This window comes from Plasmodium chabaudi, assembly GCF_900002335.3.
Source record: "Plasmodium chabaudi chabaudi strain AS genome assembly, chromosome: 13".
Lineage (NCBI taxonomy): Eukaryota > Apicomplexa > Aconoidasida > Haemosporida > Plasmodiidae > Plasmodium > Plasmodium chabaudi.
Genome location: NC_030113.2, coordinates 364,581 through 389,721, shown reverse-complemented (window position 1 = coordinate 389,721; position 25,141 = coordinate 364,581). Strand labels below are relative to the sequence as shown.

The following is a 25,141-nucleotide window of genomic DNA, read 5'->3' as shown; positions in this document are numbered from 1 at the left end:
CGTGATATTTAAAAAAAAAGAAAACGCATTAGAATTTTTAAAATATTTTAATTAAAGAGAAAAATGCATTTATTATAGAATAAATAATTGCTGTATAGTTTTTCGAAAGTCTAGTTTAATCTCATTGTTGATTCTATATATAGATGCAACCACATTTTTATAATTTATTAGGAATTATTTATCTGTTGCATGCTTATATACTTTTAAATCTGTACAATATATAATTTATTTTTACTTTTTTATGTATTCACATAACATCATAAATAATAGATTACTGTATACACATATAGCATATTACTTATTATAATTATACATATTTATAAACAAAAACTTTATGAATCAATATAAACAAAATAAAGATGCCATATACAATCGAATAAACTATAAGATATTAGAAAAAATATAATTTTATAGGATGTATATATAATTTGAAGGTGGCTGTCTTTTTTTTATTCTACTGATAATACAATATAAAAAAAGCTAATCATTATGTAAAGGTTATGATATTGCTATGATTAAAAAATAAAACAAAACAACTTGGAAAAATATATATTTTTACATTATGTTTTTATTTTACAATTAATAAAATTATAATTAACACCAGAACCAATTATAAAATGAATGCATGCAAAAAAAAAATTCGATTGTTAATAAAATGCTAAAAGTGTACAAGCCCTCCATAAAAGTAACATGGTCATATGAACAAAATTGCCCTATTTTATTTTTATATTTTTTTGTCTTTTATTTTTACACTATATGCATTTCCTTCACGCCAAATAAAAACTTAATAAATTATCAAGTATATAATAATAAAATTATTTTTTAATTGATTCATATTTTTTACCAGTATGACGTAATTTTTTGGCTATATTTAATTTTCTCGGGAACAGTTTCGAGCAGAGAATGGCTTATGGGTGTATATAAAAAAAATTGTTAATATTATATTTTTATTTGTTTGCATGCCAAAAGTTTATGAATGAGTATACATTTATAGGATAATAAGCTGCAAAAAAAATTGCATTCCCCAATAAGTTAAGATTATTATATGGCATTTTTTAAATGATAGTGTTATTTTTTATAGCTATATGTGTGTAAAGAAATTATTTTATTTTTAATTATTTTGGCATGTGGAATATTCGTGGGTTATAGAACAAGGCTAGCAAATAAATAAATATATATGTATACGTTTTTCTACTTATATAGAATTAACGAAAATCGATAATTTATTATATAGAATCATTCTATATGTTCTATATCAAACGATATACGATAAAATGGAAAAATATATTTATTTTATTCTCCATAGTTAAAGACAAGTTCAAACATTAGTTTGCATATACCAACAACACACGCATGCATATAGATATTCTTCTATTTTATTTATTTTTTTTTAAATAATTTTCATTGTGATGTAAATGCTATAAATACTAAGGATTTTACATAATACAATTTTCCAAAATAATTAAGAAATATATTCAGCTTAAAAAAATATATGATAAAAATAATGGTGTTTTTTGTAAATTTTTACACATGTCTCTATTTTATGATTTATAAGGTAATATAAAATGAAATCAAGGAGGGACTTAAAATATAATATGCCTGTTAATATATGTTGTATACTTTTGTGAAAATGAGCTACAAGTATAATTTAAAGAACCTACATAAAAGATCAATTTATAGTAATTTCAACCAATTTAACTATATTTTTTTAGATGCAATATGTCATATATATTATTTGAACCATTTGCTATTGGAAATATAAAGTGGTTATAACACACACTAATCTGACATTTGGCTTAGTTAAAAGGGAAATTCACAATGTTTGAAAATTTCGTGTTTTTTAGTTTAAAATTATATAAATAAATATGGAGTTTATAACAAATAATAATATGCATACGCATATGAATAGTATATTCGTTGGGTATTTCTTTTTTATGTCATTTTTAAAAGGTGATGAGTATTTTTTATTTTAATATCTATTTGAGATTTTGTTTTTTTTCAATTCTATAATTTATTTAAGAGGTGGTATTTCATCGTTTGAAATGAAATTGTATTTAATTTTTTATTTGTGTTTATAAGCACACATAGAATAATTATTTATTTAAATAATAATCAGCAAAAAAAAGTAGAATGATTATGCTATATTTCGTTGTATGATAATTTCTATACTCATTCATAAGTGTAGCTTTATCTATGGTTTTATATGGGATTATTTACATAAGATTTTATTCTTAAATTTATTGATCATTACTATATAAATATTGTGATTGATGTTAGTAAAGTTGATATGGTTTTATTATTAATTTTGTTTATTGATTTTATTGTATTTAATTAATTTTTTATATATAACATTTTGGAGTATAATGGGCTTAGTTTTTGATTTGGAGCAATCAAATCTCTGTTAAAAATATATTATGAATATAAATAATAACTATATCGGCTTAATGAGGAAATAAAATTCTATTAAGTATTTTTCTTTAGATAAAGAATATAATATATAGGATATTATATAATATTAGCCTAATTATATTTTGTTTACAATATAATAAAAATGCATGGTAGGAAAGCAAATAATTATAAAGACGAAAATGGAAAGTTAGAAAAGGTTAAAGAGCTTATTCCTGTTGTAAATGATTTAATTATAAAAAAAAAAGCATCTAAATATGAAAAAAAGTATATTCAAATGTCATCGGCCATTTTAAGTAAATGTCCTTATATCCAGACATTGTGGAATTACCGAAAGGAATATTTTGAATTCATAAAAGATGAACACTTAAACAGAAACGAGAAACTTCCTAATGATACGAAAGGTTATATATTGCATGGAAAAAAAACAAAATAATAAATATGAAAAAATGAATTATTATATAAATATGCAAATAAAACAATATATGCTTGTAAAGCAGTCATCATATTTTGTAGCTACCTTAATTACACATTTAACCATTGATATAATTGTCATTATGGATTAAGAATGTTTTAAAAATTATTCATTTATGTGTGGGTGATGGCTTATTGGAACTCTTATTTGTGTATATATATTGATGCACATATTATAATTTGTTCCCTTTTCCCAAAGCAGGTGATAGTGAAGGAAAGATAAGTGAAGAATTTAAGAACGAGTTAAAAGAAATAATGGAAGATGAGAATTCAATGATTGAAGACATTTTAGTTAAATTTAGCAAATGTAACGAATTATGGTTTCATAAACTTTGGATAATTAAATATTGCATAAAAAATGATTTAATAGATCGTGAATATTTATTAAACGAGCTAGAATATTGTAAAAATTCACTCCATATAGATGACAGAAATTATCATTGCTGGAATTATCGATCTTATATAATATCTTGCATAAATATATATGAAAAAAAAACAAAAGAAAAATTACCAAAAAATATGGACAGTGTTGAAATAAATGAAGATGATAAAAAGAAAGATGTAGAACAAAATGTAAACAATTTTAATGTTCAAGCATCTAATTGTGAATTATCCAAATTACTTATTGAACGTAATTTTTCGAATTTTTCTGCATGGTATTTAAAATATTCTCTAAAAGAGGAATTAATTAATATTAATGAAGAGTTGGAATTAATAAAGAATGCAATATTTACGGATCCTTCTGATCAAAGTTTATGGGAATACTATAGATGGTTTCTTTTTAAAAAAGGCAAGCATGAAGAAGAGATATTTTTTATTACTTTAGAAAATAATTCTCTCTACATTTTTTTTCAAAATATTGTTAAAATAAATACAGACAAATCAAAATTTTATGATTCAAAAAATGAAGAAATATGTGGTGAATGGGATAGACAATTTATTATTAATAATAACGGAAACAAAAACCTTGAGTCATGCATATACATTTTTAAAGTTAATGAAAGCGTTAACCTGAGTAATTTTAATTATTTAAAATTGTCAATATGTTATTATAAATATAATATACATACGCCTCAAAATATAAATTATGAAGAAAATGTATTACAAGATTTGGTAATTGGCTATGATAACTTAATTCAAAATGATAAAAATCAGTATAATATTACATACGAAATAAATTTTGAAAATTTTTCAAAAAATTCCCATTTTGAATTGTTATTAAATTATAGTAAAGAAAATATTAAAGAGGATCAAACAGTATGTAAAAATGATTGTGTAAAACCATATACCAATTTGTATAAATATATAAATGATACAAATATACACTTAAATCTAGCAAAAAATGTAAATTTTAATTTATTAAATCTTGAACTTGAACAAATTAATGAATTATTGTGTTTAGAAAGTGATTGCAAATATGCACTATTTACAAAGTAAGTGTATAAGAAATACAAAATATTTTATAATCCAAAAGTCCTATATGTGTGTATTTGTGGTTATTTTATATATCTATATTTAGATAGATACTTGTGTGTTATATATTATTACACACATCATATTTCAATTTTTTTCCAGATATGAAATACTAAAAAAACTTGAAAGATTTGATGAGGCTTTTGAAGTTATTGATAAATTAAAAGAAATTGATAATATTAGGATAGAATATTATAATGACAAGGAATCGGAACTACGAATACAGTAAAATTGAATACGTTATCTTTTTGTTAATTTAAAAGCATAAATACCATCATGTTTTATGCTTGTATATATGCTCACATAATATCGGATTTATATGGATGTTTCATTTTTTTTTTACAGACAAAAAGTTTATGATTATTACCGAAGCTCTAAAAATGGTTAGCTCCAAACTTATCATATATTATATGCATCCATATTAACTTCTTGTAGTTTCAGTCAAATAAATTATAAATGCATTTTAAACTTTAAATTTTATTAACAGAAGATTCTGATGAAATTCTCGATCTAAGTGGATTAAATATTGAAAACATAATTTACCCCTTTATGATTGAAGCATTTTATATCCAAAGAATTAATCTATCAAATAACCTCTTATTCGAATCGTAAGTGAAAATTTCAAGGCAAATAAAAAAACGGAAAATATACAATTAAATTGTATATAGCTAAATTGAATGATACAACAGTCCTATTAATTTTATTATTTATGCATTTTTAATTCCATTAGATGGTCGGGAAAATGCACAGTAAATTTTTTATATAACTTGAAGGAGTTGCATTTACGAAGCAACAAAATAAAACAGCTGAGCATCCTTATGAAGAATTTATATAACCTAAATTTATTGGAAATGTAATATGCAAAAATATAATTATACCATTTAATTCATTTATTTCCTTTTCGATATATGTCTTTAACAATGCTATGTGTCCTTTAAATTTTATTTCAGACTTGACGTGAGCAGCAATGAGTTAGTAAAATTGGACGAAGAACTGGATAAATATGAGTTTGATACACCCCCTTTACTAAAGTAAGAATAATTAAACTAAAAACATAATTGAAATACTTCTTTTGAATATAATATGCATAAATATATTATCTTTTTAATTAGTATTTAAATGAATGTTGAAAATATGTGGTTTTTAAATATAATTAAATTTATATGGTAGCATATAATTATTTCTTAAAAATGAGCACACATGCATTTTATATACACATATGTTATTTTTTTTAAGGGAAATAAATATCAGCAATAGCAACATTGTATTATTGTTAAATGACAAATACAAACAAGTAAATAAATTGAGCAATCTTCATGTTACTTTTAAAGACGACGAGGTTGTTTTATTAAGATAATAGTACCTCAAGATGGAAAAAATTGGATAAAGTCTATATTAAAATAAAAATAAATATCCAAAAATTTAATTAATTTTTTTATTAATTTATGAAGAGAATCGATATGCTAGCAAAATATGTCACAACATTTGATGCTTATATTCAAAAAAATTAATCCATTATTTTTTATAAATGCATTTACATGCTTTTAAGTATAATAAATATTGCTGAATAAAATAAGAATTATGCATATATTATAAGGATTAAATCAAAAAATCCGAATGTTTTTATGCGTTTTTTGTGATTACAAATTATAAATCAAATGATTGAAAAAACGGATAACCAAGGAGGAAAACAAAACAATCGTAAAAAGATTATAAAATAAAAAATATATTAAAGAATTTGACACAAAGACAAACATACACATATGTGTTATAAAAGCATCTATGTGTATAGGCATAAAAATTATTTAATGCAAACGAAAAAATTTTTTTAGATTTTTTTTTAACAATGCACGGTATTTGTATTTGGATCCCTCTATATGAGCTCATGCATATATGAGCTATTTATGTATGTGCTGATCAAAAATCGAGCATGTTACCTATAGACATTATTAGAGATATTCCATGCTTTCAATTTTTATTTCCTGGCTGGATTATGTCTATCAGTTTATAATTCCTTTTTTTTCAAGCTCCTTGTTGATTTTCAGAATAGTTATTTATATCCCACTCTTTTCATTTAGTATTGATGATATAGAGTGATTGTTCTTCACGTTATTTACTTTTTTGTAGTAATCACTGTTATGCATATATATATGATTTATTCATCATCTGAAATAAATAAATCATTTAAATTAGTTGGGGTATCATTATGTGTTTCCATGCATATCCCTTTATCAAGAGTATTATTTGGGTGGTTAATCTGTTGATTATTTTTTATTGTATCTTGATTATTATACTCTATCATATTATTTTTATATGCCGAACTTTTATTATATTCAACTTTTTCCTCGTTACGGGATTCTTTAAAGAATAAGGTTTTATATAAAGTATTAAAGTTAAAAAAATAACCGTTTTTTTTATTTTTTAATAATATACTATTATCATATATTAAAAAATTATTATTTAATTTAAATTTATAAATATTATTATTATGTTTCAATATAAATGTGTTCATTGGGGCTATTATATTTTCTTTAGCGTCGTTACTTCCTCTTTTTTTTTTAATACGGCATTTATATGGTTTGTCCGATTTTACTCGCTTTAACATACAGCTGTTCATATTAAAAGTATCATTATAGTCAATATTATCTTTATGGGTGATAATATTCCCTATTCTTCGTCTACTTATACTGCTTATGGAACCTCTGTTTTTGTATAAATCATGATGTGTCGATTTGATGATTTTATAGTAATGTTCATCCTTATCATTATTTCTATTTTGCGCATTTTGTTTTTCCTTAATATGTGCTAAATCATTAGACGTATATTTTGGTATATTATGAATGTTTTTAGAATTAGCTTGATCACATGTATATTCGTTCAATGACTCTTCACTATTATCACTAACTTTGTTGTATGTATGGTTTATGTTATTACTCAAAGGATTATTAAAAGTCATAGGCTTTTGACCTTTAGAAAAATGATCGATTTCTTTTTTAGTTTTCTCAATTTCAGAACGTAATAATTGAAAAATCGATTTTAAATTATCATTACATGAATAAGTTTCCATAAATTCTTGAGCTAAATATCCAATTTTATTAAGATCGTTCATATAATTATTATTTTGTTCATTTATAGAATCATTCGATGGATCATTGTTATTTTCATAAATTTCTTGTTTTGGGTTCTTTATCATTACATCAATTTGATCATTGTTATTCTTATTATCCTTTCTTAATTTATTTTTTTTACTAAAGAAATTATAGAATGAATATTTCCCTCCATTTAGATTTGAGTTATTAGGCGGGGTTGCATCATTTTCATCATTATCTTTATTTTCGCTTTGCACAGTATTCCATAACTTGTTCAGTAAATTTTTTTTTTTTTTTTCGATTTGTGTTTTGCTATTTTTATTAGGACATGATTTTTGAATTTTTATTTCCGTACTTGTAGTTTCACTTCTTTTATTATAATATAAATAAAAAGGGTTATTTTCAAAATGTTGAGTTTGTGTATTGATGTGCTCGTTTCTTTTTTTATGTTTTTTATAATCTTCAATATGACCATCAGAAATTTTATTGTTTCCTTGCTTTTCGTTATAAACTGAAACAGCAACATCACTATGAGCATTATTTGTATTTTCCTTCTCATGTACAATATTTTGTGTAATATCGGTTTTTATTTCGTCATTTTTTTTAGCATTTCCACCTTTTAAATTAGTCAGAATATATGCTTCATTTTGAATAGGCATGTTGTCCTCTTCATTATTATTATCATATGCACTGTTGCTATTTTCACAATGTGTATCATTTTTTATTTTCGAATTTTTTTTTCCTTTGTTTTTATTAACTTTTTGTTTGGTCATTCCATTTTTACATACATTGGAACTGTCAAGAAATGCTTCGGAAATAGGGTATGTTCGGGATACGTTATTTTTTATATTCTCATTTAATTGGTCTTTATTTTGTTTCGATTTTTCGTCATCATTAAAAGAGGAAGAATAATCATCAGAGTTTTGTTCATTATTATGTTTGAAGTTATTAATTAAGTTCCAATGTTCATATATATCAGAATGTCGTTTTTTTTGGGATTGACTATAAATTTTGTTTATTTTGCTTTGCTTTGTACAATTGTAATTTTCTTCTTCATTACTTCCAGAACATGTATTTGAATATGTATGTTTTGGTGCCTTTGCAATATTTAATTTGATATATTTAATATCATCCATAGAATAATTATAATTATGGTCTTTGTCTGCATTTCTCATATTACGACTTGCATTGAAAATGTTTATAAAACTTGAGTTTTTATTTTTAATAATATGGTCAAAAGAGCTTACTTTGGGTTTACCAATTTTGTGTTCTTTTCTTTTCTTTTTTTTAATTTTATTATTATCTTCGCCGAATTGTTCATGGACTTCTAGCTCGTTCATTTGTTTATTATTGTTTATACTACTAAGAATATGATTGGTATTCGCCTCCATATGTGCACAATCTATGTCATTACTATTGTCAGAGTTATTGTCAATATCATTTTTTTCTTCATTTTCATTTCTACAATTTTTTATTAAAACATTTTGATTATTGCTGTGTATTTTCATCATGGATTTAATATTATTATTATGATATTTTTCACTCATATTTTCAATACAATCTTCATTATATTCACCTACATTGAATTCTCTTTTATTTTCAGTGTGTGCCTTTTCGTTATATTGTTTCATATTTTGCTTTTCTCTATTTTTTTTTCGATTTATATTGGTAGGATAATTTCCTTTATCAATGTTGATTAAGTTTTCAGTGTTTTGGTTTATATCGGTAATTTTAGCTTTATCATTTCCTTGATCTTGTTTTATAATTTTATTTTTATTTTTATGACGTTTTTCTTTATTCTTTTTTTTTTCATCACTATTGCTACTATGCATATTTTGTGATTTTCCATCAGTGCGTATCTTCGAATATTTAGGAGTATCATTAAAATAGTTGTCATTTTTACTTTTTTCAGGATATGCTTCGTTACTACTATTGTTATTATAACAAGAATCGCTATTAAGGTTATATTTTTTTTTCGGTATTTTAACATAATTTTCATTCAAATTTAAATTATTACTTTCATTATCTTTATTATTGCAAATATTTCTAAGGTTATGAGGATTCTTAGATGGTATGTATTCATCAATGCACGGTTTTAAATGAGTATTTTTATTTTTCTTATTTCGTGAATAATTATCGTTAATAGAATTGTTATGTGAAAAAATATTTTCGATGTTACTGTTTTTATTTCTTAAAATATGTTTATTATCACAGTTTGTATCCTTCATATTTTTGCAATTATGAAGATCATTTAATTTGTTTTTTGAACCCAAAAAACAACTGGTTGAAGCATTAGATGATGTAGCATAGTACGAAGAATTAACATCATTTGGTAATTCTTCACCTAGTTGTATTTTTTCCTGATTTTCATAATCTTCACGCTTTTCTATATTATCGTTTCTGTTTCCTATTTCATTTCCTTTTCTCTTTTTCATTTCATTGTGTTCAAATGCCGAGGAAGGTACTCCTTTAAGAGTAACGTTTGAACGACAATTTTCTTCATTTATTACCCCTTTTTTATAGGAAATATCATTATTTTTCATCATATTTTTATTATTAATATACATATTTTGATATTGGCTAATTGATTCTAGTTTTAGTTTATTTACTGAATATGCATTATAATTACCATTTTGGATGTTTTGCATTTCCTGTGCATTCTTAAGCGTATTTGAAAATTTTATTGATATCTCTGATTTTCCATTAGCATTTGAAAAATTTACATTTTTTCCGTCAATTTTACTATTCTTATCATCTACATAGTTGTCTATATAGTTTCCCATATTGTTGTGATTATTATTTTCGTAATTGTTGATGTTATGATGATTATCAAAATTGTCTGTGCGCATTGGATTTGCATAATTAACTGGTGAATTATGATGATCAATATTATGGGCCATTTTTATAAGGTTTTTTTTTGCATAATTAGTCATGCTAAATGGGTTATTTTCTTTCATTTTTACATTGTTATCATTTTTAGATATATTTAATTGCGTTTGATGAGCTTTGATTTCTTGATTCAATAAATTTATATAAATATTATTTTTATAATCTTCTTTATCTAAATATTTTATATTTTCACAATATATATCATTTGATTTATTTTTGAGTTTGTCTTTTAAATTTTTTTCGCCTCTTTTGTCTTTATAATAAATTTCATTAAAACTATATTCTGATACCCCACTTCCATTTTTATTTTCATTGTTATGCATTGACTGTTTTTCCATAATATCTCTATAATAAGAATCCTCGTCAAATAAATGTTTCATATTACGATTGCAGCTTTTACTATCTTGATAATATTTTTTATTATTATTCAAGCAGGTATTATTGATATAGCTAGAGGTGTCACAAGCACCACCAATATTACTAATATTGCCGATTGTGTCCTCATTATTATCATCCTCGGTTTTATCATTTTTTATACCTTTGCTATCATATGAATATCTGTTTTTTCTTTTATTTTCTAGAAAGTTTAAAATACCTCGATTCATATTATTACTTTTATTAATATTCATGTTATTAAAAACGTTATATATTTTGTTTCGATTCGAGTTAGCTACATTTTTTCTATTATTATTGGTATTGCTAAGTTGTTGATTGTCTTTCTTTTCATCATTATCTAAACATAGTTCATCATTTTCTTTTAATATTATTTTAGTTTCGCTTTTCTTATTATAGGGGTCATTTTTATTTGACACAATACCCTTATATGCCGGATATTCTCTCTTTGCCATGCTTTTATTATTAGTATTATTATTGTTATTATATGGATTGCCATTCTCATAGCAATCGTCAATATCATAGCACTCATCGATGTCAAAATGATTCCCCTTATAATTGTCAGTTTGATTATTGGTGTAATAATTTCGAAGATGGTGAATTGAATTATTACTATTTATATGGTTATTGTAATATGCATTATTGGGGTTTTTATTGTTGTGTTTTAAATTATTAATTTTGATAGATGAAGTGGAACTACTAATATCATCATTATTAATTTTTTGGAGTATAGTATCATAATTATTTGTTGTGTTTTTAATTCCTTTATTTGTGTCTGCTAATAAATTTTTATAATGATTATTTATCATATTAATAAATATATCATTATTTTCATTAATATCTTCTTCAATGTCTTCATTATATTTATATTGATTTTTGATATGTTTTTTAGCTAATATAGTATCATTTATTTCATCAAATTGTCTACTCATGTTATCACTTGAGCTTTTTTCATAATTCATAAATTTATTTTGATATGAATATTCAGGTATTGGTTTATTGTGACTATAAATGTGGTTATAGTCGTAATTACTATTTGTATGTACATTAATTTTATTTTTGTTCCAATCAAAATGGCTAGTTTTTTCCTTATGTATTCTACTAGAATAATGCATATATTTGTCATCTCCATATCTTTGTTGTATATTGAATTCATTCAAATACTTATTTTCATTATGTTGTATACCATTTTTTATATTCGATTTTTCATAATTATTTTGATATGCTTCACTACTATAGCTTCTATCATCTTTTGAATTGAAAATACTCACTAAACTGTTGTTCGTTCTGAGCTCATCTTTTAAGCTATCTATATCAACACATTTGTGCATTTTCCTTTATAAAACTGTAATTTATTCATATCTTAAATTGAAGAGTTAAAACATACAAAGAAGAAAGCGGACAAATAGGTGCAAAGCTATTTATTCGATGCACGTATATATATTTAATTATATGCTTACATGTGTGTACCTATTTACTTTTTGTTTGAATAGGTTATTCTACTTTTACACATGAATAAATATGCATAATATACATATATAGTGTTTAACAAGCATAAAAGGAATAAAATATAATATCATATATGTATACCCTTTGAATCAAGTCAAAATTAAAATACCAAAAAAAATAATTAATATATAAAAAAAAAATAAATAGCGAAGGATACACTTTTTATATCTCTGTGTACATATATTGTGATGAAACCTACGCATGTATATTAAAATAAATCAAAAAGTTTATATTTTTTCTGCAATTTAAATTTGGTATATATATTGATTATACATAAAGATAATCATTATCTCTGTGTATTTTAATAATAGCGGTTTGTAATATATATATGATAGTATAATCGTGATACATAAAAAAAAAGATTAATAAAATTATATAGATATATTCATCATTATAGAAGTTATCTATGCCAATAAAAATAATTATGTTAGCAGAATATTGTTCCTTTATATAGAGCTAGTTAATAATAATATATATTTAAATATTTGTAAAATTGTTATACGCTTTAGAAAAAATAAGAAAATATAAAAAAAAAATATATAAATATGCATATATGAATTATGAAAAAATGGTATTTCAAATTTTATATTAACATACAAAAAATATTATCACATATTTTTTAAAAGTATAATTACAGTTTTCCATTAGAATTAAAAAAAATTATTAAAAAATCTTTTAATAAAGGTATATAGTAATTTTAATTAAACACTTCTAAGATATTCTTTATTCAAATCTGAAAATTTTTAATATAAGGAAATTAACTAGGTTTTATTAATATTATTATTACTACTATCAATATTTTGTTAGCTATTTTGCGTATGCATAAATCATATTACAAATTTTTTGGGGTCTTATGAAAAGAATGCTGCAAATTAGCGTTATATAGGTTTTGGGAACAGTGGAAATTATAAATGGAATAAAATAGAGATACTTTTAAAAAAGACGAATTGTTCTCATATAATAATGAAAAATATTCCGCATTATATTAACCATAACAAAGTTGTTGCTTCTTTTTTTTTATGTAAAGGATGATGAAAATGAAAAAAAAGGTGAAAAGTAGAATATATGTTCGATGTATGAATGAGTATGTATTATACTTATTTCCTTGAATAGAGCAAATAATAAAGTGTTGTAATTTCATTTTATGTAAGCTTATTACTATGTGAGAATTAAATTAATAATCGGAAATTAACCTATTAAATTATGTGTTATTATATACTTTTTATTATTTTCTATATTTTCCAATGTTATGCATTTGTATCTATATAAATAATTAACCTAAAATTCCTATGATATATAAATTGTATAAATAAATTCAAACTGCTGACAAATTTAACGATTGAATAAATTATTTATATATATTTTTTGTGAGCATCTATATATTTGTTCACGTATCATTGCTATTAAAAATTGTATATATATATGCATACCCTGTTTTGCATAAAGGAATATATTTTTTCCCCCAATTTTTTTAATTAATAGTAAAAGTAAATATAATAAGTTCTTTACAAAGTTAATAAAATTTTCTTCAATTTTGGAAAAAATATAGAGAAAAATAAATAGTAACTTTTAAGGTCATATATTAATTATATATAAATCCCAATTAAAAAAATAATTTGTATATACCTATAGCTACATGTATACGTAATAAAAAAGCAAAAACATTAGTATATACGACAAAAAAAATATCTTAAAGCATGTAAGTTTTATTAAAAAAAAAGCATATATAAGAAATAATTTTTAATATATTTTATGACAATATACCATCATCACATAATCTCATCGATTTGGCGAATAAATATGTTATTTTTTTCAAACAAAAATATAAAATATAACGAAGAGTGAAAAAACAGAAATACTACATTTTTTGTGTATAACAAAAAAAGTAATTAAGAATTTACACACATATATATAATATTCGATATTATATGCCCCCAACTTTTTTAATATAATATATTTGTTGAAAAGAATGAGTACTTTATACTTGGTTGAGGATGATATTAAATCAGATATATTGAATTTGGTTCTTGATTTTATTAAAATTAATATAGTAGAAAATGATGATAGCGTTGCTTTTCCAGAGATAAAATATAGCCAGGTAAGATAACTACACTTATGCATATGCCTTAACTTCTATATGCCAGTGCATATTATGGACATGCTTCACAACCTAATTATTACAAACTGCTAAAGTTATATATTTATATAAAAATATTAACAATACTAATAATTTATTTTTTCTAATATACTCGATTTTAAAAAATCAACAGTTCTTTACGATGCATATATATACATTTTTAATTACATAGTCCCCCAAAAAACTTTTTTGTGTTATTCACACTTAAAAATTTGGTGAATTTTTTATTTTATAGACTATATCCTATGAGCATAACAACAAAACATATAAAGAATTTTTTTGTTCTCTTTATGCTATAATCGACACGTATAATTGCTACAGTCAGTTTTTTTGTGAAGATGAAAACAAAGTAAGCGAGAGTGAAGAATTTATTTTTAACCTAGCTAGCGACAAGTTTAAATTAAAGCCACTTGATATGAAACATTTGAATGATATATTAAGAGAAAGATCTTATATTGTCTCGGACAAACATGCATCTATAGTAGATATATTTTATTTCTGCTGTGTTTATAAAATATTAAAACCAATGGCAGCAAAGGAAAAAGTAGAATATTATCATATTTGTAGGTGGTATATACATCTTCAAGAAACATTGATGTGCGAGTTTGTTAAATTACATAAATTAGATATACAAAGCGGTGTTGAAAGTTTACTAAATAGTAGAATTATAACATCCACAAATGAAAAGGGAAACAATGAACAAATGGGATCAAAGAAAGATAAAGGTAATAAAAAAAATGCAGATTCGAAAGATAATAGTGGAAAGAATAAAAAGAAAAATAATAACGCAGAAAATAAAGATGCAGAAGAAACCAGAAGTTTAGACGATATATCGAGATTAAATATTGTTGTTGGATATGTAGAAAGTGTGGAAATTCATTCAGGAGCCGACACACTGTATTGCTTAAAAGTAAATGTAGGTGAAGATCAAGTAAGGGATATATGTAGTGGTTTACGAAATAAAAAAAATCCAGAAGATTTATTAAATAAATATGTTTTAGTTTTAGCAAATTTAAAAGAAAAATTATTAAGAGGACGAAAAAGTTTTGGTATGGTTTTATGTGGATCCTTTGAAGAAAGAGTAGAATTACTTGTTCCACCACCTGGTGTTAAAGTTGGAGAAAGAATTACATTTGAAAATGTTAATACAACTGGTTTACCCGATAAAACATTAAGCTCTGTTAAAGAGAAAAATGCATTTTTTCTTATTCAACCAAATTTCGTTATAAACAATGGAGTTGCCTTTTATAAAGAAAACAAATGGCTATCATCTCAAGGAGAAATAACATGTGCCCTAGACCAAGGAACAATATCATAATTTTTACACATGAAATAGCATGTATATGTATATATATAATTAAACCATTTAGGTATAATTATAAATATGTTAGCTGAAAAACGAGGTTATTTAGCTCTGTATAATATGCGACAACTGGCAGAGAAATAGGGGATTATTAGGATTATGCATATTTTCACATATACTCATATGCATGTGCAAAAGAAATATAAATTCATTATTTACATGGAAAATATATATTTTATCTTTTTTTTACGTTTGATAAACTTTTTTTAATTATATCATGTTTATTGAATAATCCATCACTTTTATATATGCTATTTATAAGTGTTATATTTGTATATATATTTTCCCTTATATGATTAAAACAACATAAACATAGAAAAAATACACATTAATTATAAATACTTTTAATATTGTGCCCTAATCTGTATTACTTTAATTAACAAATAGTAAAATCCGTAATCCGTAAAGGGATACTATTTAAAGGTATGCATAATGTAGAAAATGATTTTCCCATTTTTCGCCAACAAAAACATAAAAAAAAGATTAAATTTGAGTATTTATTTTATGGTTAACATTTGTTAAAAATATATATAATAATATAATAAAAAATGTATATCTACATATATAATATTATATGATATATGTATCTATTTTTTAAAAAATGTTGGCAAAAAATTACTATATTTAATTTTTGAGAAATAATCATTTTTTTTAAGTTTCTTTTTACTTTTTTTCTATACAATATTTATCTCAAAACAATTTACAAAACATAACTATCTATATTAGCATTACCTATGCATAAATACCAAATGGATGCTATACGTATTTAGCCTGTTTGAAAAGGCTGACTTGTTAATAAGATAAAAGATTTGGGAAAGGAAAGAAAGTGAGAAAATGCAATCGATTAGTCGCCTTATTCGAAAATATTCGAGTGTTAGCAGCAAAATGAGTATGGAGAGTTCTAAAAAAAATGTCAATATAGTAAAAGAGGAAATATGCGATAATTACGTAATGAGTAGAAGACAAAGAGAAAGGGGAATGAAATTAGATTTAAAAATATATGAGAATTTACGAAGGAAAATGTTAGGAAAACCATTGAATAAATTACAAAGAAAATATATGAATGAAAAACGGCCAAATTTTGCTCCCGTATTTTTGGATCAATTAAAGCCTAGAATGGTTTTGTACAAAGTAGCTATAAAAGTAAATGAATTACCATTACCGAAATATCCAGAAATTGCATTTATAGGAAGATCAAATTCTGGTAAATCGACACTTATTAATGAATTGTGTGGGAGAAGTAATAAGGCAAAGGTTAGTAAAATGCCAGGATGCACAAAACAAATTCATTTTTATAAAATAGGGAAGCCTTGTTTGTTGTGTTTAGTTGATTTACCAGGATATGGATTTGCTCACAGTAAAGAAGAATTAAGATTACAATGGAATGAATTTACATTATTTTATTTAAAAAATAGAGCAAATTTAAAAAAAGTTTTTGTATTAATTGATTGTAGAATCGGTTTAAAAACAAGTGATAAAGAATTGTTTCATTTTTTTGATAGATACAACATTAAATATCAAATTGTTTTAAGTAAATGCGATTTATTAAACACAAAAGATTTGGCAATTAAAATTCAAATTATGAATGAAGAAATAGTACATTTCAAAAATTTGGAAAAAAATATTATTTCACTAAGCTCATTAAAAAGACAAAATTTGAATGAACTAAGAAATGAAATTGCTAAATATCAGTTAAATAAAACTATTATTAAAAATAATATTATAATGAAAATAAATGATTTGATTGAACAAAAAAAATTGAAGAAATTAAAAAATTTGAAAGGTGCGGACTCTTCACATATAATAGAAGGGAATGGAAATTATAACAAAAGTTTTAACTCAATAGAAAATGAAGAAAATGCCTATGATGAAGAGATATTAGAAAAAATCAAAAGAAAAGAAAACATATCAAAAGATATCCTAATAAGTGATGATACAATTTTTGAAGCAGTAAATCGATGGAAAATATCTGATAATATTGATGATACAAATTTTAATAAATACATGAATTTTTATACTAGAAACTTAATAAATTCAGTACAAGAACAGTTTTTAAATAAATGCAGAAAGTTATATAATGAACAAGATTTAAAAGTTATAGATAATGTTATAGACAATATCGAGGGTGATAATAACCACAGTGATACAAATGTGTTGCGCGAACGTAATAAGCATTTAGAAAATAAAGAAAAGGAGGGCAACAAAATGATTTCCATAAATCCAGAAGATAAATTTAAAAGAGAGTCTACATATATGCAAAAAAAAACTCAAAAAAAGGTTCATAACTTAGGACTAGCAATAAATTATGAAAATGCTATAAAAAATGGAACCCCTAATTTGGATTTCCAAAATAAAGAAAATGACAATACATTAAAAGAAATGATACTTAATTTTGAAAAACTTAATATAAGTTATGAAAATGAAAAAAGTGTTGATAAAAAGGTGCATAATAATAGCACGCATGATGAATATTGTTTAGCTGAATCAGATATGAAGTATAAGTTGGGAAAGAAACATGATTTATATGCAGAGAAAGGGAATAAAAAATCAACAGAACCCAAAATTTATGATAATAGTAATAGTTTCGATGTAGAGAATAACCAAATAAATATCGAAAATGATTTGTTCAAGAGTAGCTTACTATTTTTTGATGAAAACAAAAGTAACGATGCGGAATATGTGTACTCAAAAAATGTTGAAATGGGAGATTTATTTGAAAATAATAATGGTAACAATAATTATAATAAAGGGAATAATGATCATTTTAAAAATATTGATTATTCAAAAATAAAAAGTGATACATTATTAGAAGAAGATGAAACATATAGTAAAGAAGATTATATGAGTGGTTTAAAGATGGGCAGGGCAAAAAAAAATATGTATAATAACAACCCATTAAATGATTATACATTTAACATAAATGATAAAAGTACTTATAATGTATATGAAAAAAGTAAATCCGAAGCGTACAAAATTTATATGGGACGACAGCTAGAAAACTTTCATAATGATCAAAACTCGAGCTCATCAAAGGAAATGAAAAGAACAAATGGTTTGAATATGAAAAATAACGATTTGAACAATTGTGATGGAACAAGTAAAAGTTTGGTTGTAAATAAAAATGATGAAGACAATTATATAAGGAAACATTATATAGGGTTAAAAACGAGAAAAAAAATTATAAGGGGTACTAAAAAATTAAAATTATTTGGAAAAAAACGAACAAACGAAATTGTAAGTGTTCCCATAGACTTAGCCACAGATTATTTCAAACTAAATAATAATTCCGAATTTTATGATAAGAAAAATAAAAAAAACAACTGGAATTATATTAATTCAAAGTATAATAAATGGCTAAAGAAAATGGGTGGCAAACATATATCTTCTGAGATTATAGGTTCGGTTAGAAAGGAAGACGTAATGACAAGATATGCGCAAAAGCAGGAAGGAAAATATTCAAAAGAAAAAAATAAGTTGTTAATACAGAAAAAAAAATTAGGAATGATAACAAAACCCCCTAGCCACCACAAAAAAGGAAAATATTCTAAAAATTATAACATATCTGATGAACAAAAAATGTTTGATAGAGAGGCCTTCTTTAAATATAGAGACGTTCAAAAGTGAAGCTATATTAGCGTATAATCAACTGCACTTTATCTTACACTATGCATTAATATATGAGTAGTATTGGACATATAAATATGATTTCCAAATACTTTTAATATCACACACTTTTTTTCTTTTAGTATGAAGAAAAGTAAAAAACAATTAAATATTTATTACATGGCATGCATATCTTCAATTTTGATTTATATTCTCATGAAGATAGCATTTATTAAAATTATTAGCTACCTACCATACATATATATATAAGTTGGGCATGTGTATATATATTATGTGTGTGTTGTGAAATTTTAGCTTTTCCTTTTTTTTTCGTGTAGATTTAAAATAATTAATTTGTATCCTTTTTAGTTTTATTATTTAATTTATGCTATATTTATACACATTGTAAAAAATAGCATCACACATTTTAGTGAATATATATTTGACTTATATAACTTTTTTTCGATTTCTTTACTTTTTTATTTTTACGAATTTGTCTTTTTAAAAAGCCTTATCATTGTTTTAATCAGTTTTGTAAAAAAAAATATATGAAGCGGAATGCATATATAAATAAAAAAAAAATTTTTAGCTATAAGTTAAATATTAATACAGAAAATAAAAAAGCCTTATAATAAATTAAAATAATACGCATGTGCTATATATTCCCCTTATAATATAAATCATTGTTAATCTTTTATAAAATTATTATTTTCAATATATTCGAATTTTTATATTTTATTTTATTTAATATTTTTATGTGAGCAAATTAAGCATATTTATTATTATGGAGTTTATAAATCCTTATAATCATAAATATAACATTTAAATAAATCGCACATAGTAAATTTCTTATTAATGTAAATACAAGCTTTGTGATATCGCATAAGATAATATCATAGAGATTACCACTTAAGAAAAAAGAAAGTGTAATTACTTACTAATATTATATATATTCACATCCTCAAATAAATCATTGGCTATACCTTCTTTTAACAATGGAACAATTCATAGCTCCGTAAGTATAATATCAACAAAAGAGAAAAAGAGAAAAATAAGATGCATTACAAGCAACAAATATATATTTTCTCGTAAATATTTATCGTTTTATGTGCTTTCTTTTTGAAACTGTTAGAAGAGTCAATAAAAAACACCTAAGCAAATTTTATAGCAAAAATGTGCGAATAATTGGAAAGGTCTTAAAAAAGGATGGAAACGAACTAACTTTGTTAGCATGCGACAGTAATGAGAAAAAAGTGGAATAACATACTGAAATAGAATGTATACATGCATAATATTGATATATATTTTATTTTCATATGGGTTTTAACATTTTATAGATGAAGAAATAAAATGTATTTTAACTGATAATCAAGTCGAGGAACCATTAGATCAATATGTAGAAGTTTTAGGAAAGGTTAAAACGGAAAACTATATCTCTTGACACATTTTTATTAGATAAATGATGTATTAGTATGTATGCATATACACACATGTGTGTATACATGGCTATATAAATGTATGCATACAATTTGTTTTATATTATTTAGGTAAACGAAGATGACACAATAAGCGATATTGTGTATGTTCAGAATGGAGGCTCTTCAATAAGTTAGTGAAAAATATAAAATAAATAAGTTTAATAGTGTTTTTCGTTTTTTATCATTATAGTATTTCAAATTTTAAAACAAAAATGAATTTCACAAATTAATTATAAAGCTATTTCATCGTGTACATTTTTCATAGCGATTGGTTCGCATTTTATTCCTGATACTTACAAGTGTAATTTATATATTTATTATATTTGGGCTTTATTTTAACAGATTTAAATGAAATAAATAATTTAGTAAATCTAACATTCTTAGAAGAACTAGAAGGAGTATTTTAATTCATAATGTGAAAATCCACAATTCCATAAAGACACATTAATGGCAATACAATTAATATTTTTCATTTTATAACTTCTTTAAATTTTAAAAATAATTTATTTCATTATTTATTTATTTATATTTTTATAGCATTATTTTCATCATTCTTGCTATACCGTTTTTCATATCTGGAGTTTTTTTATCATTTTTAATTTTTACCTTATATGGGTTTTCCCTTTTTTCATAATAACATCGAAAATAGTTTGTAGCATAAAACATATATTTACATTATATCTTCAATATATATAAGGAATAAAAATAAATATGTAAACGCAAAAATTGTGACGTTCTGAGAAAATATGATGTATTACTAAAGTACTTTTATTTCAATTTCTTTATACACTTTTAAATAAAATAGGAAAAAGGGAAACTACGGCATATTGAAATATGCACAAAAATATGATTTAATTCATTTTATATTTATAATATTTCACTTTAAATATGCAAAATTTTCAAAGGGCTTATTTGCACATTGTTTCATTATAAGGAACTACTGAATATTATTGTACATATGTGTATTTTTTTAAAACCTTTACGAGAGGGAAAAGTATATGCAAATTTCTATCCCTACTAATTTGTTAAAATTTTCGAGAAAGGAAATGATATTCAGGAGATAATCGCTTTGTTGCTATACTTTCTTTATCTTTCAGCGTGCTATGATAAATACATAAATAAAATAAATATATTAGCTTTGATTGCGTATATATTTTTTTACAAGATATGGATGTAAAAGTATAGTGACGAACTTATCAAGAATAAGAATACACATATATGGTATATGAATAGTTTATATTTAGGAATAAGATAAAAATGGTCCTACTGAAAATTTTGAAAAAAATAAAAGATAAACAAAGAAATTTGAGATTAATAATATTAGGATTAGATAATGCAGGAAAAACAACAATAGTTAAAAGATTATTAGGAGAAGATATTTATAAAGTACACCCAACTTTTGGTTTTACAATTGAAACGTTACATTTTAATGATTATTTTATTAATATATGGGATATAGGAGGGCAAAAATGTATTAGGCATTATTGGAAAAATTATTATGAAAATGTTGATGGAATTATTTATGTCATTGATAGTACTGATTTATTTAGATTACAGTTATGCTCATATGAACTAAAACAAATTTTAAAGGAGGAAAGATTATATGGATGCTCCCTTCTTATTTTATCAAATAAAATTGATGTCGATAGTTCTCTAAATGTCAGCAAAATTGCAGAGGTATACAAAAATTAATGTTATTTACCAATGTGATAATTTACTTGGTGTGAATGTAGACTAGCGAATTAATTACTGCATGCCCACACACATGCATATGCATATGATAAATATCCTTTCATAACTTTATTTTATTTATAGATTTTGAAATTGCAAGAAATGAATATTGATAGACATTGGTGTATAAATGAATGCAGCGCATTTTCAGGAAAAGGATTATTAAAATCTTTTATGTGGTTAATTGATGATATAACATGTAGAACTCGTAATAATACTTAATTTTGTCGTCATAATTATTATTGGAGTTATTATAGCTATTTTTGTTCTATAATTAATGTTACCGTTATTCATTTATTTCGTTTGGGGTTTATTTTATTTCATTTGTTAAAATACATAAAAAAAAATACATAATACATGAAAAATTGTTTATATATCAGTGCATACGCTATACATATTCAATATGAATAAACGAAAAAAATTAAACGATTTTTTTTAAGTATGAATAATGCAAATATAAAGCATATAATTAATTTTGTTTACACACAATAACTATTTAACATTTATTTGTTGCATTATTGCCATCAAAAAAAAATTCCAGCTAATCTTCAGTTTCATGCTTTTCTGAATATTCTAATTGTCTTATCACTTCTTTTTCTAAAAAGTCATATACGTTTTCTTTACATAAGCATACTGTGTCACTGATTTTTTCAATCAAAAAGTTTTTACTTTCATTCAAGAGTAAAATTATTTGCATTGTTGGTTCATCACATTTAACTAATACTCCTTTTATAGCTGTAACCATCTTCCACTTCTTTTTGGATTAATTAAATGCTAATGGCTTTTGATATAGCAATGCATGTATAATAAAGTTGATTAAATTTAGAGTATAATATAATTCTTTTCGCTTTTTTAATTGTTACCCAAAAAAGTATGAAAAAGAAAAAACGGATGGGAAAGGGCCTATGCAATTATAATCAAATTAGCTACAAAAATATATGTTTTTTGTTTTGTAGGCGTAAACCATTATATATAGTTTTTGTTGTAAAACTTTATTTGTTTAAATTAAAATGTTCTTGTAACTATTTATTTAATCACGCAAAGAAACTATTTTTAATTGCCGTATGTGATACAATAAGAGAATTTGCATATTAAAGTATATAAATATAGTATATAAATACTTGAAATAGTACAAATGAAATAAAGCATAATATTTGATAAATTAAACATTAATATAACTGTGCATATGACATAAATTTTTTTTAAAAAATCAAATAATTTTCAAATAAAAAAATGTACTGTATGTATAATTTGCACAGCTAAAAAAAATTGCAAAAATAAAAAATATAAAACCGTGAATTATTTATGTGCTATACATGTATATAATGGATGGTGTGTTCCTTTTCAAGAATTAAACAAATTTGTAGTTAAAATAAACATAATAATTACAGTTTATAACATAATGGAATAAAAAATATTCGATATTCATTTCACTATTAATATCATTTACTATATATATTTTTTAAGCTATATTACTGATATATAATGTAATAAAGCTGGATTTGTTTAAAATAGAAGACAATGAAGTAATAAAATACAAAAATAGAAAAGCCAAACAATATGACACATTTATAATCATATTTGTGAAAATAATGTAAAATTTTACTTGATTAAAATATGTAAAATGCTATTTATTTTTATTTTTTGTAGATTTTTTAAGTCTAAAAAAGAAAAAACTTTGGATGAAGCATATGGTACCTAATTTTCAAATATCCAAAATATTTTATATTGGATATGTAACTATATAGAGAATTACAAGCATGTCGCATATGCATATTCACTTATTTGCATTCATTTGAAATTATGATATAGATAACTAGTGTATACATATTTATGTGTTAATTTTCATGCTACATATTTTGTTGTATTTACTTTTTGTTATTTTGACCTTTTACTGCGTATTCTTTAGGAAACCTAGAACAAAGCGTAAAGAGTATCGACACAAATATCGATCGATATAATAAAGAACTAAATATTATAAAACAAAAAATTGAAGAGGAAAAAAAGAAAGTTCCAGTTAATCAGCATGTGATAAACAATTTGAGAAACAAAGCTGCAGTTATAATAAAGAGAAAAAAAACATATGAGAATAATAAAGAAAATACGCTTGGAATTCAATTTAATATCGATCAAATAAAATATGCAAATGAAAATATTCAAATGTCTATCGATACATGTAAAGCTTTAGAACAATCAAGTAAAGTGTTGAAGAAAAATATAAAAAAAGTTAATATTAATAAGATAGAAAAATTACAAGATGATTTGTATGATTGTATGGAAGATGCAAAAGAAATAGGAGAAATTTTATCGTCAACTTATGATATACCTATAAATTTAGATGAAGATGAAATCGATGCAGAATTGTCATTAATAGAAGACAATATATTAGATGAAAATGTCGAAGAAAACATAACAAGCTATTTAGAAAATAATGATGAAGAAATACCCCAAGAAAAAACAATCACTGAAAATGATACCGAGCGTCTTAAAAATAATACAAATCTTACTGAGCAGTATTGCACACAAAAGGAGGGATGAACATGTATCAACACGAAATTGAACATAATTGTATGAATAAAACATCGAGAGAAAAAAT

At 23.4% G+C, this 25,141-nt stretch overlaps 8 protein-coding genes across 8 annotated transcripts; 6 read left to right on the top strand and 2 right to left on the bottom strand.

Moving 5' to 3' along the window:
* Window positions 1-2,551: 2,551 nt before the first annotated feature.
* On the top strand, window positions 2,552-5,710 carry PCHAS_1309600 (geranylgeranyl transferase type-2 subunit alpha, putative; the record flags this gene model as incomplete). Its single annotated transcript, XM_016799112.1, has 8 exons — window positions 2,552-2,810; window positions 3,083-4,313; window positions 4,456-4,578; window positions 4,699-4,736; window positions 4,841-4,961; window positions 5,084-5,206; window positions 5,304-5,384; window positions 5,590-5,710. 8 exons carry the CDS (start codon window positions 2,552-2,554, stop codon window positions 5,708-5,710), a joined length of 2,097 nt encoding a protein of 698 aa, XP_016654450.1.
* Window positions 5,711-6,508: 798 nt separating this feature from the next.
* Window positions 6,509-12,055, bottom strand: PCHAS_1309500 (conserved Plasmodium protein, unknown function; the record flags this gene model as incomplete). Its single annotated transcript, XM_727950.2, has 1 exon — window positions 6,509-12,055. One exon carries the CDS (start codon window positions 12,053-12,055, stop codon window positions 6,509-6,511), a length of 5,547 nt encoding a protein of 1,848 aa, XP_733043.2.
* Window positions 12,056-14,202: 2,147 nt separating this feature from the next.
* Window positions 14,203-15,688, top strand: PCHAS_1309400 (tRNA import protein tRIP, putative; the record flags this gene model as incomplete). Its single annotated transcript, XM_732343.2, has 2 exons — window positions 14,203-14,331; window positions 14,606-15,688. The coding sequence occupies 2 exons, from the start codon at window positions 14,203-14,205 to the stop codon at window positions 15,686-15,688; spliced, it is 1,212 nt and encodes a 403-aa protein (XP_737436.2).
* Window positions 15,689-16,567: 879 nt separating this feature from the next.
* PCHAS_1309300 (GTP-binding protein, putative) lies at window positions 16,568-19,357 on the top strand (the record flags this gene model as incomplete). The annotated part of the gene is made up of 1 exon (XM_739022.1): window positions 16,568-19,357. The coding sequence occupies one exon, from the start codon at window positions 16,568-16,570 to the stop codon at window positions 19,355-19,357; it is 2,790 nt and encodes a 929-aa protein (XP_744115.1).
* Window positions 19,358-20,331: 974 nt separating this feature from the next.
* On the top strand, window positions 20,332-21,221 carry PCHAS_1309200 (replication factor A protein 3, putative; the record flags this gene model as incomplete). Its single annotated transcript, XM_016799111.1, has 5 exons — window positions 20,332-20,351; window positions 20,469-20,575; window positions 20,674-20,750; window positions 20,884-20,944; window positions 21,157-21,221. The coding sequence occupies 5 exons, from the start codon at window positions 20,332-20,334 to the stop codon at window positions 21,219-21,221; spliced, it is 330 nt and encodes a 109-aa protein (XP_016654449.1).
* An 850-nt stretch (window positions 21,222-22,071) lies between these two features.
* Window positions 22,072-22,767, top strand: PCHAS_1309100 (ADP-ribosylation factor, putative; the record flags this gene model as incomplete). The annotated part of the gene is made up of 2 exons (XM_016799109.1): window positions 22,072-22,491; window positions 22,630-22,767. The coding sequence occupies 2 exons, from the start codon at window positions 22,072-22,074 to the stop codon at window positions 22,765-22,767; spliced, it is 558 nt and encodes a 185-aa protein (XP_016654448.1).
* A 319-nt stretch (window positions 22,768-23,086) lies between these two features.
* Window positions 23,087-23,290, bottom strand: PCHAS_1309000 (RNA polymerase II transcription factor B subunit 5, putative; the record flags this gene model as incomplete). Its single annotated transcript, XM_016799108.1, has 1 exon — window positions 23,087-23,290. One exon carries the CDS (start codon window positions 23,288-23,290, stop codon window positions 23,087-23,089), a length of 204 nt encoding a protein of 67 aa, XP_016654447.1.
* A 776-nt stretch (window positions 23,291-24,066) lies between these two features.
* PCHAS_1308900 (vacuolar protein sorting-associated protein 60, putative) lies at window positions 24,067-25,083 on the top strand (the record flags this gene model as incomplete). Its single annotated transcript, XM_016799107.1, has 3 exons — window positions 24,067-24,071; window positions 24,196-24,239; window positions 24,455-25,083. 3 exons carry the CDS (start codon window positions 24,067-24,069, stop codon window positions 25,081-25,083), a joined length of 678 nt encoding a protein of 225 aa, XP_016654446.1.
* Window positions 25,084-25,141: the final 58 nt, after the last annotated feature.